Source organism: Budorcas taxicolor, chromosome 8 (assembly GCF_023091745.1).
Source record: "Budorcas taxicolor isolate Tak-1 chromosome 8, Takin1.1, whole genome shotgun sequence".
NCBI classification, from domain to species: domain Eukaryota; kingdom Metazoa; phylum Chordata; class Mammalia; order Artiodactyla; family Bovidae; genus Budorcas; species Budorcas taxicolor.
Window position 1 is genome coordinate 12,762,368 of NC_068917.1, and position 15,430 is coordinate 12,777,797.

Genomic DNA, 15,430 nt, shown 5'->3' on the forward strand with positions numbered 1-15,430 from the left:
CTTTTAACAGTATTTAGTAATGGAAGGGCTTGGAACATGAAAAATCTGTATGTTTAAAATAGTCCAAGGAGTAAAAAGAAACAATTTTATGGAAACAGCATATTCTAGGTCTTAAAATGTCTAGAAATATTCAATAGGGGTCACATTAAGTATGTTTCTAAAAACTCTTTACTATGATTCCCATCATCAAATGATGGGAATGACAGCAATCCTGTGGCAACGTCATACTGGACACGTACATTAAAATCAGTGTGTCCAAAAAACCAAGATGTGGTCCATGGATCTGCTTGGGGACAGATTCAGAGACAGGTCAGTCAACATTTGTAAAACTCTACAAAAAGCAAAATCCCATAGCTGAAGTGAGTGAAAATTATGTTCTTTACTCAGACATAGTAGAGCACAGGAGAAGGGCTACTGCTGTATCCAAACCAAATTCAGTTTGGTTTGTGGTTTATAATCCTGATATCCTAGGCCACTGGCAAGAGAAAAATATTTCTGCCAAGGGTAACATCATGTAGAAAAGTACTGGCAGTATGTGAAGTATTAATGACCCCTACATCTCTACTATTGTACATTCCATTTTGCTGATTTCAGTACAGGGCACAAGACCTGCAGGATTAGATTTAACAGTAAGTCATGACCAAGTTTCGGAGAAGGCAATGGCACTCCACTCCAGTACTCTTGCCTGGAAAATCCCACGGATGGAGGAGCCTAGTAGGCTGCACTTCATGGGGTCGCACAGAATCAGATGCGACCGAGCGACTTCACTTTCACCTTTCACTTTCATGCACTGGAGAAAGAAATGGCAACCCACTCCAGTGTTCTTGCCTGGAGAATCCCAGGGACGGCGGAGCCTGGTGGGCTGCCGTCTATGGGGTCGCACAGAGTTAGACACGACTGAAGTGACTTAGCAGCAGCATGACCAAGTTTAATGAGATATTCAGTATAAAAAAAACCCACCACCACCAGAGTCTCAAAGATATTTGGGGAAGAAATAATACAAATTCTATACCAATTCTTCTAGAAATATAAGAGAACATTTTCCAATTCACCTTATGATGTCACATTATCATAGTAATAAAACTAGACAAGGACATTATGAGAATAAAAAAATAAAACCCAGAACAATAACGCTTTATCAACACAGATGCAAGAATTCCAACAAAGTATCAGCAAACTGAGTCAAACTACATAAAAAACTAATACATCATAATTCAGTGGAGTTTCCCTAGAATGAAAAGTTTAACTTTGAAAATAAATATAATTACCATAACAAGACAGAAAAAGAAAACCACATCGCCATCTCAACAGATACAGAGAAAGCGTTTGACGAAGGATAATATCCATTCACAATAAAAATTCTCAGAAATTAAAAATAGACAAGAACGTCCCTTAAGCTCATCTTGATGTGGGACATCTATGAAAAATCTACAACTAAGATGGCACTTACTCCTGAAATACTGAATTCTTGTTCTCTAGAATTAGGTAAAAGGCAAAGCTGTCTATACACATTACTATATTTAATATTTAACTAGTAGTCCTAGTCCACGCAATAAGGCAAAAAAGAAAAGACATAGAAGACAAACACAGTAAAAGGACGAAGCAAAATTATTTCTACTCACAGGTGATACAACTGCTCATGTAGAAAATTCTAAGAATTTACAAAAAAGTTATCAAAAAATGTACCAAGTAAACGGATTTTTGGCAAGGTTACAAAACAAAAGGTCAAAATACCAAAATCAACTATTCTATGATGCAAGAAACAATCTGGAAATTGAAATTAAAAATAGTATAAAAACAGTGTACCAAAAGTATACAATATTTAGATGAATTTAAGAAAGTATGTGCAAGATCTACTAACATGGCTGAGCGAAAATAAAGACCTAAACAAATGGAGAGATATACCTTGTTTGTAGATGGGAACACTCAGTGTGAGTGAAAGATTCTTGATGGTAGCTTTATCCATATTTTCAACACAATCCCAATCATAATCTCACTACAAATATGCTTTTTTATAGAAATTGAAAGGCTGCGCTTTGTTTTGGTATAGGACTACATATAAAGTCCAATAGACCATAATAGAGAACCCAGAAAGAGGCTCACACATACACATTCAATTGATTTTTGATAAAGGTGCCAATGTAATTTAATAGGGAAAGACTAGTGTCTTGACAACTGCTGACTATTTCCAAAAATGGTACTCTCACAATCAGACAATCATGTGGGGAAAAAAAAAAATACATCTAGATCCTTACCTCACACATACACAAAAACTAACCTGAAATGTTTCACACACTCAAATGTATGAACTTGTAGAAAACTTGTAGACAAAAATTGAAGAAAATATTTGAGATTTCATTTAAGCAGATTTTCTTAGGACACAAAATGAAATGCATGAACCACAAAGGAAAAAGAAAAGAAAAACATAACTTAATTACGTTTAACATTTCCTCTTTAAAAGACAACAATAAGAAAATAAAAATGTAAGCCTCAGGCTAGGGTATCTGTACATCCTCATATTTAAGTACTGGTATCCAGAATATCCATAGAACTCTTACAATCAATAAGGCAAACAACCTGATTAAAAAACAATGGGCAAAAGATTTGACAGACATTTCATCTAATAAGATACATGAATAGCAAATGAGCATCTGAAAAGATAATTAGTCATTAGGAAAATGCAAAATAAAGCTAGAGTGAGATGCTATCACATATGCACTAGGATGGCTAACCTCAGAGAGAACCACAAATACCAAGTAAGAGTGCAAAGCAACTGGAAATCTCATATACTCCTGATGGGGATGCAAAATGGTATAGCCACTTTGGAAAAGTTTGGCAGTTTCTTACTTACTGCTGCTGCTGCTAAGTCACTTCAGTCGTGTCCGACTCTGTGCGACCCCATAGACGGCAGCCCACCAGGCTCCCCCGCCCCTGGAATTCTCCAAGCAAGGACACTGGAGTGGGCTGCCATTTTCTTCTCCAGTGCATGAAAGTGAAAAGTGAAAGTGAAGTCTCTCAGTCGTGTCTGACTCTTGGTGACCCCATGGACTGCAGCCTACCATGCTCCTCCGTCCATGGGATTTTCCGGGCAAGAGTACTGGAGTGGGGTGTCATTGCCTTCTCCATTCTTACTTACTAGTAACCCTATAACTACTTTTAGCTTTGAGAAATGAAAACATATATCCATACTGAAACTTGTAGACAAATATTCATTACTTGAATAGCCAAAACCAGGAAAACTCAAATGTCCACTGACTGATTAACAGATAAATCAACTTAGTTATATCCATTCACTCGACTAGTTTTCAGGATTTGAAAGTTGTAAACTACTGATACATGTAGCAACACTAATGAATCTCAAAAATTTCATGCTAAGTGACAGAAGTCAGATACTCACACTGGTCAGAATGGCCATCATCAAAAAACCTGCTAACAATAAATGCTGGAGATGGTATGGAGAAAAAGGAACCCTCTTGTACTGCTGATAGGAATGTAAATTGGTGCAGCCACTATGGAAAACAGTATGAAAGCTCCTTGGGCAACCAGGAGTAAAACTACCATATGAACCAACAATCCCACTACTGGGCATATACCCTGAAAAAACCATAAGTGACAAAGATACAAGCACCCCAATGTTCACTGCAGCACTATCTACAATAGCTCCAGGACCGTGGAAGCAACCTAGACATACATCAACAGATAAATGGATAGAGAAGCTGTGCTACATGTATACAATGGAATATTACGCAGCCATAAAAAGGAACACATTTGAGTCAGTTCTATTGAGGTGGGTGTACCTAGAGCTATTATACAGAGTGACAGAAGTCAGAAAGAGAAAATTAAATATCATGTATTAATATTTATGGAATCCTGAAAAATGGTTTTGATGAACCTACATGCAGAGCAGGAATAGAGATGCAGAGAACAGAGTTTGAACACAGTGGGGGAAGGAGAGGGTGGGACCAACCGAGAGAGTAGTGTTGAAACGTACATATTAACATATGTAGAACAGACAGCTAACAGGAAGTTGCTGTATGACACAGGGAGCTCAACACGGTACTCTGTGACAACCAAGAGGTGTGGGATGGGGTAGGGGGTGAGCAAGAAGGTCAAGAGGGAGGGGACTAAGTATACTCATGGCTGATTCACTTTTTATGGCAGAAGCCAACATGATATTGCAAAGCAATTATCCCCTGAATAAAAATAAACTTTTTTAAGAAGTATATATTGCATGATTCTAGTTATATAATGTTACTGACAGAATACATACTCGTAGTTGTGAGGGACTTAGCAGTGGGGAGAGATATTTAACTGCAAAGAAGCATGAGAAAACTTGCTGAAACATCAAAAATGTTCTGTATCTTGATTTTGGTAATGATTATACCACTCTGTAAACTTGGTACAACTCAGAGAGAACTCCATTTTTAAGAAAGAAGAAAAACACTCTTCTATATACCTCAACTTTACTGTGTGAGGATCAAATGATACACAGTTAGCTGACACTTGAACATCTTCACAGCTCAAGGTGTTGACCTCTCTGCCCAGTTCAAAATTCAAGTATAATTTTAGAGTTGGCCTTCCAAATCTGCGGTTCTAAATCTATGGATTCAGACAACTACCACCGATGTGATACTCTTATTACATATACTGGGGGGAAAAAACGCACATTAAGTGGACCCACACAATTCAAACCCCTGTTGTCAAAGAATCAACTGTAGTTAAATTTAGCTGAAGTTGATACACACTGATATTAAAAGCTTTCTTAAAGGCTGTAAGAATTTGCATGATTGTTTCAAAATTTTATAAGTCTCTCAGATTATCAAGGCCTGGCAACGGCACCCCACTCCAGTACTCTTGCCCAGAAAATCCCGTGGACGGAGGAGCCTGGTAGGCTGTAGTCCATGGGATCTCAAAGAGTCGGACAAAACTGAGTGACTTCACTTTCATGCACTGGAGAAGGAAATGGCAGCCCACTCCAGTGTTCTTGCCTGGAGAATGCCAGGGACGGGAGAGCCTGATGGGCTGCTGTCTATGGGGTCGCACAGAGTCAGACACGACTGAAGCGACTTAGCAGCAGCAGCAGCAAGCTTTGTTAGTTCAAGCTTCAGTTCCTCACCTATATAGATACAGGGACTTCCCGGTGTGCAGTGGATGGGAAACCGCCTGCCAATACAGGGGACATGGGTTCAGCCTCTGGACCGGGAAGATTCCACATGCCTCAGAGCAACTAAGCACATGTACCACGACTTGTGAGCCCGCACTCTAGGGTCTGCGAGCTGCAACTACTGAGCCCACGCACCTAGAGGGCCTGTGCACTGCAGCAAGAGAGCCATCACAGAAAGAAACCCGCACACCACATCGAAGAGTAGCCCCTGCTCGCTGCAACCAGAGAGCCCACGTGCAACAATGAAAAACCAGTGCAACCAAAAAATAATAGTAAATAAATGCAGCAGCTGATGTTAATTCAAGAGTTGGCAGGAATATTCCTTAAGGCATAAAAGACTGTATTTGTAGTTTAGTAAAAATGGTATTTATTCCATTCCCTCTGAATCTTCTTCTGCAGGTTGCTATTTATAATACTGCCTACTGCTGAACTTTAGGTTATGCTATTTTATCAGACACAGACACCTTCTGACTCTTACTAGGGTTATTTCTTCTTCATTTTTTCCTGTAGGTTTTTTTAACATAATATTTACTTATGTTAGGTAAGAAGTATTTCATAAAACTCTTGAAGGAATATTATACCTTAAGTATAGACTTTTCTCCATGATCTTAGGAAGCAAGAACGGGGAAGAAACAAAAACGAAAATTATTGAGGGACGAAAAACCACACTTGTGCCTAACTTTTTAAAATCACTTTTGTCAAAGCTTTTGGTAGAATAAAGTTTTTTAAAATATAGTTTCTACTTTAAACACAGGTGGAAGAGAAATCTTGTTTTATACTGAAAATCAACCTTCCTAAGTTTAACAGCAAAAATTTATAATCCCATACACTGCATGTGAGATGCTAATAGCCCTGGTAAGACATTAAATATCAAAAACTATGGAAAATGGATTTTTCTAATGACAAAAAGTGTCCTCTGAAATTATTTTCACTCCAATTTTTCACAGCTCTCACCAAAGTAAGAAAAATGGGTGTTCAGATATACAGCCTGGATTTTTTTACTGAGTAAAAGAAATGTAACCATATGTGTTGTATTTATAAGAAAACAGTTTGGCAACAAATTGATGAATGTAGAAGAAAATGAGAATAAAATAATCTTTTTGAACCAGAGGATAGCATCTGTTCTTATTCTTCAGAGACAAGGGAAAATCCTAAAATGTACTTCGCAAAAACATTTATATTTGAAAAGAAGCTTTCTCCTAATAGAAACTAAAGCTCTAAACCTTTTCAATTTGGAAACACAAGATCCAACTTATATGCAGAAATCTGCCATATTTATAGACAGATAATAGCCTTCATAGCAGAGCTCTACATGAAGCTAATAAAATTCATCAGGTAGGAACTGGTAAGATCTTGTTAGATAAGCATTAGAATTATATTTGGTTATAATAGGATAATACCATAGTCTGTGACTTATGCCCAACCAATACTACTTTTGTAATTATAAATGTAAATTCTACTTGTTTAGAGCAGCTTTATTCATAATTGCCCAAACTTGGAAGCAACCAAGATATCCTTCAGTAGATGAATGGATAAACTGTGGTACATCCAAACCATGAAACATTACTTAAGTGCTAAAAAGAAATCAACTATCATACCATGAAAAGACATTAAAGAAAGAACCTTAAATAATTATTATTAAGCGAAAGAAGCCAACCTGAAAAGGGAACATACTATATGATAACACTCTGGAAAACGCACAACTATGTAGGCAGCAAAAAGATCAGCAGTTGTCAAGGGTTAGGGGAGAAAGAGGGAAGGATGAATAGGTAGAGTACAGAATTCTTAGGCAATGAAACTAGAGTGTCATCTTCTGACACTATAATGGTAGTTAATAGTAATTACATTTTTTCAAGACCTATTTGAATGTACAAAACCATTTATACCTAAAGTAAATTGGGACTCAGGGTGATAATGTAGGTTCATAAAGTCCCACTCGAGTGCTAGATGCTAAGAATACGGGAGGCTGCGTGTGTGTGTGTGGAGGGGCAGGAGATATATGGGGACTCTATACTTTTAGCTCACTCTTGCTGTGAATACACAACTACCCTGAAACATAAAGTCCATTTTTAAAAAAAGATATATTGACATTTTAGTTGGTTTTTAGCGTTAGGTCTAAAGTTCTCTAATCAGGGAGAGGATCAATATGTACACAACTTTGTAAAGAAATAATTGTAGTTAAACTAAATAGGTAGTGCTTTTATCCTTCATTTTATTTTATGGTTGTTTGATTTCTGGCCATGCTACATGGCATGCGAGATCCTAATTCCCCAACCAGAGGTGGAACCCATGCCCTCTGCAGAGGAAGCATGAAGTCTTAACCACTGGACCAGCAGGGAAGTCCCTATTCTTCATTTTAAAGATAAAGAAGAAAGGGAAAGTGATCTGAATTCAGCTGAAACATTTCTAAAACTGGTTTAGAGCTTCTCTTTATACAAATTCTTCCATTTGGAGAATAAGAGTCACTAGAGAGGGGTAAAATGCATACTTGTTAAATGTACTTAGCAGTTTAAATACAGAATGGAGTTTGACAACTAGAAAAGATACTTGGAAAACATCTGCTCAAACCCCAAATCTTATAAATAAAGAAAATGAGGCTCAGCTAAGTTATGTGATTTGCCCTGGATCACAAGGCTATTTGAAAGGACTAGAAGTTTGGCATTCCAAAGTTTAATGGTCATTTTTCCATTATACGATTATCATTCAAGAAAACAGAATTGGGATAAATTTCTTAAAACTCAGATGACTATTTTTTTCTTCTTTTATTTGTTTACTTTTTAAGAGGACATGAATCTAATTAGGGTATTTATTTAGCTGATAAGCACACACTAAAGCACTGCCCATTTACCCACTTATTTTGCCAACCTGATTTTCCCCAGAGGTCACCTAAGAAGAAAATCATGTCTTAATAATTCTCACAGCCCAAGAAAATGTTTCACCCTGAAAGTGAATATAAAACCTACATGTTTATTACTAAAGCAAAGACTATGTATGCTCCCCACCTTACCATTGTTAGTGAGAATTTTGAAACTTGCCCGATCTCTTACAGGGGTAAAAATCCACTCTTGGTGGGAGCAGCTATGACTCTGTGAAAGAAGCTACAAATAACATGCTGGGAAATTCAGCAGGCACTGTTATTATATCCTGTTTATACTGTCATTTTTCCTATCAGTAGGATATTATTTATACAGACTCCACCCATGAACTTCTTGTTTATCTTATTATAGAAGTCTTCCAAATCTATAAAAAGAAGCCTCTGTATTTTGTTTCTGGAACAAGCACATGTGTGGTAATTTTGCACCTCACTACACATTTTTATTTAGCATTTCCTTTTGTTATGCACCACTCGTTTTCATTTTTACCCCAGGTTGATTTATTTCATTATGTCACATACTGGAGTTAAACTTAAGTGAAGAGATTCCAATCTAGGACAGATTCCAGAGCACCACATCTTTCATGTTGGGGGAGATTTCATCAGGTAGCTGTTCTTCTAAGATAAACTTGACTAATTTGTTTAACAGGCAGAAAAATGTGCCAATATATTAATCAGGTGCCCCAGTGAGTAAGGCCCAAGTGCCTAGAAGCCTTCTAATTTTGGCTTCTTTATCTCAGCTGGGTCAGTTATGAGGGCTAAGCTTTATAGTAGTTCTCTAGCTGGATCTCTTTTCTGGAATGAAAAGCATTGCTTCCGAGTTTACTTGGATGGTTAGACAGCCTGAGTGAAAATGTGACATAGTAATACATGAGAAATACTTGAATTCGGTAAGTAAACCAAAGAGACAATGAACCAATCTGGTTGTAACTCATCCTCAAGCTCCTGCCTAACATAAATAATTGAATTAAAGTAGATAAAAGAAAAATGCAAATCCCTTAAGGGCAGAAATTCATGCTGCATTTGTTGACCAAATAAGTATTTCCAGAGGGGAGATATCACTGGACAAAGTCACACTGGATAAATTTTCACATGTATACCTTGTGTTAGCTTCACTAGTACTCCTTTTCTAGGGAAACATGAGATCTTCGGAGAGTATGTGCAATGCTAGACCCTTTGAGAATGTTTAAGAAGATCTCTGCTTTTAAAGACTACTACTCTAAAATGCCAAACTGAAATGAAGTTTAACCTCTCAGGGTGGTAAACTAAGTGTATTAATTTCAGGCAAAAAAAGAGAGGTCTACATGGGTTACAGTGATCAAAGAAGTCAGAATGAGGATAGTAACAGAAGCAATGTTGATAAAGGGTTCCCTGGTGGTTCAGCGGTAAAGAATCCGCCTGCCAATGCAAGAGACTTGGGTTCGATCCCTGGGCTGGGAAGATCCTCTGGAGAAGGAAATGGCAACTCACTCCAATATTCTTGCCTGGGAAATCCCAGAGACAGAGGAGCCTGGCGGGAGACAGCCCACGGGGTCACAAAGAGTCAGACATCACTCAGCAACTCAACAACAACACTGACTAACAGGAATTGGTAAGACCAGGGTGAGCAGATGAAGGCAAGCTAGACACAGTCAACGACTAGTGAGCATCTAGGCGAACAGATACAGAAATGGCAAGCAGCTGAATCCAGCTAGCAAGGATACTGAAAACAAGATGCCTATGAACAGCAGGCTGGAGTAGACTATAAAGAACTTCATTTTCCATACAATAGAGAACCAAAGATATATGAATGAACCCAAGTTTGGACTAGGAATGAAGAGAAGGAAGACAACTTGGGGTGAGGCAGAAATGAGGGGAAGAAGGTTTTAATGGTACCAAATCCTATGACTACAGTGGCAAAAGTCCACGAGTTCTAACAGATAACACATGGAAAAATTTCAACTCTTGCTTTCAGAAACAAGAGATGGCATCATGACGACTGTCACTGACTGAGACAATGCTAGACGATACCAATCCATGGCAGTGAATATCAGGAAAGCTCACCAGTTTCCTAGAATACTACTTCTCATTGCAAATTACCTGGTGAGTAGGTTTAGGGTGGTACATTTCTAAATGTAGAAATGTACATGGAGACAGATAGATGTACATAGAAATGTAAATGGAGAATTTGGTACATTCTCGCAATAGCACTATCCCATGGACTACATTTTGAATAGCAAGATGCTAAAACATCTTTAATTTCCCTTTCAAAAAGGTAGTATTTGATGTATGGTATAGCTAATACCTTAGATATGTCTAAGAAATTCCTTTTAGAGGTACTGTATTATAATTTGCATCAACATCTGATAGTTTTCAAAAGACACTATTTTAAAGGTCCAAGATGATTCAAGATTCAGGGTATTCAAGAGATTCAGAAATATTTCCACTTGGGCAAAATCAACTTTATCATGCTGTTTATAACACTATAGTTTTGTCTTTTTTTTTCTTTTTTAGGCTGGCAAACTAGAAGATATGATTGCTTCTGATCTTGGGGGCTGAATTAAAAGTCCTGAGAGACAACTGATCTTTCCACAGTGCATATCAGTGGGTTTTGGTAAAACCCGCTTAACCTGCCCTTACAATGCCCTTAGCACCACACCTTAATCCTTGAAGACAAAAGTAACATTTTAAGCATCCTATTGAAAAACAATTGAAGATTACAAAAATTAGATTCATAAATAGTTCTAGAGGAAGGGACATGCCTTTTTTTTTTTAACCATGAACAGAAGTATCATTTATAAAAATACTTTACTAGTGTAATATGTTACACACATTCTAAGACTGGGTGACCTTAGATTCTTGGGGTGAAATTTAAGATTTCCAAAATCTCAAGTTTCATTTTTAACCAAATGGTCAGTAATAACATTTGAGGAAAATGAGCTTCGATATGTATCAATGTCTAGAGAACAGAAATAGCATCTTAAAATTGGAAGGTGCTATTGAAGACCAGATTCAACTATTTCAATGTATTAATAGAAGAAACTTAGGTGCCAAGGCTAAAAAAGCCAAAGTCCCAGAGTTGCTACTGGAATGTTAAAAAAAAAAAGGAATGGGAGGAACAAATTATATACAACACACAACAATATATCAACTACAACATGTATGTAGTTGAAAGAGTTTCTAGTTCCTCCCATCACTAAGACATAGTTGATTTTATTAAGCTCTTAGAAACTACTGATGTCTGAGAAAAGAAGACTACAGACCAACAAAGAAAAGACATGCTACCCCCAAATTTAAGAACTTCATAAAAAATGCAATCTGAATAGAGAATGACACATATACACCACATACTCAGGATGGGGCTGCTGTTGGTTGGGTAATGAGATGGGATATAAAAAAATAAAGAGAAGACATTGGTAATTCTTATCTTCTCAGTTATGGTTTGAGAATATACATTTTCTTTCACATATGGAAAAGTGGTTAAAAAACACAACTTCCTTCACTCCCATGAATCTTTTTTTAATTGGTAAAATCAGGGAGTGGATTTGGAGGACTGTAAAGCTTCTAAAAATATGAAATGTAGAAAGCAGTTGGATGTGCATGTGTCATAAGCTCAGTCACAATTACAAGAAAACCAGAGAATCCTTTTTAGTCATAAAATAGGGAGTTTTGTGCTCTTTACAAATGCTGTAAAATTTATTAGCACAAGATAAAAAAAAAAATCACTGGAAAAGTTCCAAGATATCGGAGACAATGGGTTTTAAATCACAGGCATACATTATTATGCCTAAGTTGACAGATCTGCACTGCAATGCAGAAATGCAAGCAATATTCCAACATCTGCACTAGAAGGCAGAGACTAGACAAGATTCCAGAATAAAGGGCTCTTCAGCTCTTACCTGTTACCTGTGCAACAACTGCTTGGGAAATCCTCCGATTGGCAAGAAAGGCTTTGATTTCCTCTTTTATCACACTGCTGTCCCTCCTAACAAAAACAGAAGACAAGACCAACAATGTATGTTGAAGGTAGAAATCCTCATCTTTGCTAAGAAAGGTGAAGCAGAGAGGTGGGGAGAACATAGAAAGAAAGGACACAAAAATAAAGGTAAAACAGACCAAGCTTGTGGGAAAATATGAAATTAAAACAAACCAAGAAACACCAAATATTCAAGTCCTAAAACAGCACACCATCAGACAGACGCTTTAGTGAATGCCACAGTAGATGTAAGTCTCATACCAGAGATGGTTAATCGCATGCTGTGTATAATTCACATTAGGAACAAGCTGCCATATGGTATATGCAAATTTTCATTACTGGGGAATGAATGTATCTTATACAGACAGAAATCCTAGAAAAATAAAAAGCAGCAACAACAACAACAAAAATCAGTTGTGAGTAGATTGTGGTTTTGCATGTTAACTATGCAACTGCATAAATCATGTTCAGTTCATTTGAAAACCTCTGTCAAAGGAACAGAAATCATCATTCTCACAACTGCTAAAATGCTGGCCATTTTAAGGTGCTTTTTTGCCTTTTAATTTGCGTTCTTTGTCCTTAATAAACCAAAAAAAATTTAAGCAGGGTGGGCTGAATGTACAATTTCAGTATAAAAGACACATTAATGTCCTAATACATGTAATACACAGGATACTTAATAATCAAAACTATACTATATTCTATGTCCTTGACATTATACATCATAATTTTTCCTCCACTAATACTCTTATAAATTTTTACTTATGTAAAAGTCCAAGAAATTCTCAAAAAGACTAGACATTCACTAGAATGACAATGAATGGGAATCAGGACAAACGTAATACTGCAATGAAACTTATACCTAAAGCCTTAAAACTAATCAATGTTCAAAAGAATCATACAAATGGATTTTTTGTTCAAGCTCAAAATAACTGAATAGTGGTAACTTATGGTCTAATGCAGGTGATCAGCAAACTATGGCCCATAGACTAAATCTGGCCTCCCATCTGTTTTTATACAACCTATGAGCTAAGAGTAGTTTTTCATGACGAATATTTGCAATCAATTTGAGACAGGGAATACTAACTTTGAACATGAACTGAGCAAAATATTATCCCCTTCTCACCAAAAAATTCTATTCTTCTCTATAGGCCTGTATCCTAAAGATGGTATTTGATGATCAATTATTATTCTACATTGAATTTTGCAAATAAAAATTTGTGATCATTTGCTTTCTTTCTTGTATATAAGTATCTATATCATGTCCTCGATTTTGCCTCTTGCCCACAAAGTCTAAAATGTTTTCCATCTAACCCTTTATAGAAAAACTCTGCGGACTCCTGATCTCAGACAAAGGGACTGTGAAATCTTTATACATTGCTTTGTGAATTGCAAACTCCTGACTGGAGCTCAAGTCTCTCTACAGATTATCTGGAATGAGAAAAGTAAAGTATCCTATCCCCAAAGAATCAGCAGTGATTTACTCAGAGCAGATTGGCAGTCCTTTGCTGAAGAGGAGCTAAGTGCTCTGTTGGTGAATTTCATGCTCCCTTTCAGGAATTCTGGAAAAGAGCAGAGAAGTGATGGTAGGGACAACTTCCAATCTGGAGCTCCACAGTCTACTCTTCATCCACTGGTTGGAAATCCTAATCAAAAAGATTCCCAGAGGAAGAAAATAAAGAATCAGCATCCTAATCCAGTACTTAAAGCTTCTCATACTGATCTAGATACTGGCCAAATTCCTTCCAAAATGCTTATTTATACTGGAAACATTTCTTTGAAAAATATGCATTCGTATTTTGAAATTATGCATCTGAAAGAAAAGGGCACAATACATTTTAAGGTCAAAATACCCATCTACATTACCATCTGGCTCTCAAATATCCAACAACAGTCAGTAGCGCAAGAGATAAACTTCAGCAGTATCTATTTCAATTGGTTTATGTAAATAAAACAACCAAATTATTTGCTTTCTGATACAGATGCAAAATTAACCTGAAAAAATTTAAGTAAAGCGTTGCATTCCAATGTACAGAATGTCCTTCCAGGAAAATGAAAACTGAATTTAAGAGGGTATCTAGTAAGGTTAAATAAAAATGAGCTTTTGTGGGGAAAATGATGAAATGGTATTTTTTTGACTACTGATTTAAATTGGAATTTAAATCAATTTATTTAAAATCAATTTCTCCTCGAATAGAGACTAAGTCATAAGGAGGAGATAACACTCAATTATTCCAATAGGGCACATCCAGTTTGTGAATTATTCACAGCCCTGTGGTATATTACCAAGCACTGCAGCAAGACAGAAAGAACCCCAAAAAGTCTGCAAAGGAGCAGAAGTTCATTTAACCCTCTCAGAGATTCTATTTTTAGTTACATTGGAAGTTTCTAAATATCCATAATGAGTTTAAAAAACTAAAAACAAAAACCTGTTTACTCAACTGCTTTACCAGAAAGCTTTTTCAAACTGAAGAAAAACAAAACTTAAAAGATAAAGGGTGTGCTTGGGCAAGTCATTTAATAAAGTTGGTTTCATCATCTGGTAAAATAAGAACAATAATATGCCCCCTACCCCATCACAAGCCTTTAAAGATTTTTCTCCATGCACTGAAATAAAAATTAAGTGAAAATTATTATCAAATGTGTACCTAATATATAAAATTTAAAAATTCTTCAGTGTAAGACTTTTTGAAACTGTAAAAGCACTATATAAACAATGACTATCATTTTATAATACACCTACAGAACATAAATCCCTACCTACACAAGTAAATAATCTATTAGGCATAGAACTCCAGGAAAAAAAAACTCCAGGAAAAGAAGAAACAAATGATCTGCTGTAAGTACGTAAGATTGAAGTTAACATCTGTACTGGATATTTTAAAGCACCATGAAAAGATTTCTATAAAGTCATTTTAGATGCAAGTGTTTTGTCATTTAGTTGGTTTCACTAGGTGGTTCCAAAATAGTAACAGCATTTAACATTCACTGTGCTCAGTTCTCTTATGTATTTCAAAAACTTCTACCCTACTGGGTTAAACTTGTTCTCTAAACATATTCCCCCTCTTTCATTCCACCTTCTTTACCAAATGACCTGCCACTCCTAATGTCCACATCATATCCTGTGAAATCACCGATTTCTTGGTGTGAAAATTCCTTCATTTACTCCAAATTTGTCTCATCTCTTATGCCTTACTTCCTGTCTAAAATTCGACATCTTTAAAAAGAATGTATCCACTTTTCCATCCTTATAAGCTCTCTATCTCCTCATGATTTCTACTTCTCCAGTCTTACGGAATTAAAGTGAAGTGTAGGCTGATCTTTCTTTGATTCCATAGTTTACTTCCAAGATAAGCTACCACTCTACTTCTATCTAATCACTAAAATACACTCAGTAATGCCTCTTCATGAAGTCACCCTTTTTAAGACATCTTAAAAT

General features: G+C 36.5%; 1 protein-coding gene across 6 annotated transcripts in view; it reads right to left on the reverse strand.

Moving 5' to 3' along the window:
- Window positions 1–15,430, reverse strand: part of HMBOX1 (homeobox containing 1) — a 192,257-nt gene that overhangs the window by 84,061 nt on the left and 92,766 nt on the right. For all 6 annotated transcript variants that reach the window (XM_052644756.1, XM_052644754.1, XM_052644755.1 and 3 more), the window contains exon 4: window positions 11,915–12,000. In XM_052644756.1, the coding sequence (XP_052500716.1) occupies window positions 11,915–12,000 (86 nt within the window). The remainder of the gene's footprint in view (window positions 1–11,914; window positions 12,001–15,430) is intronic.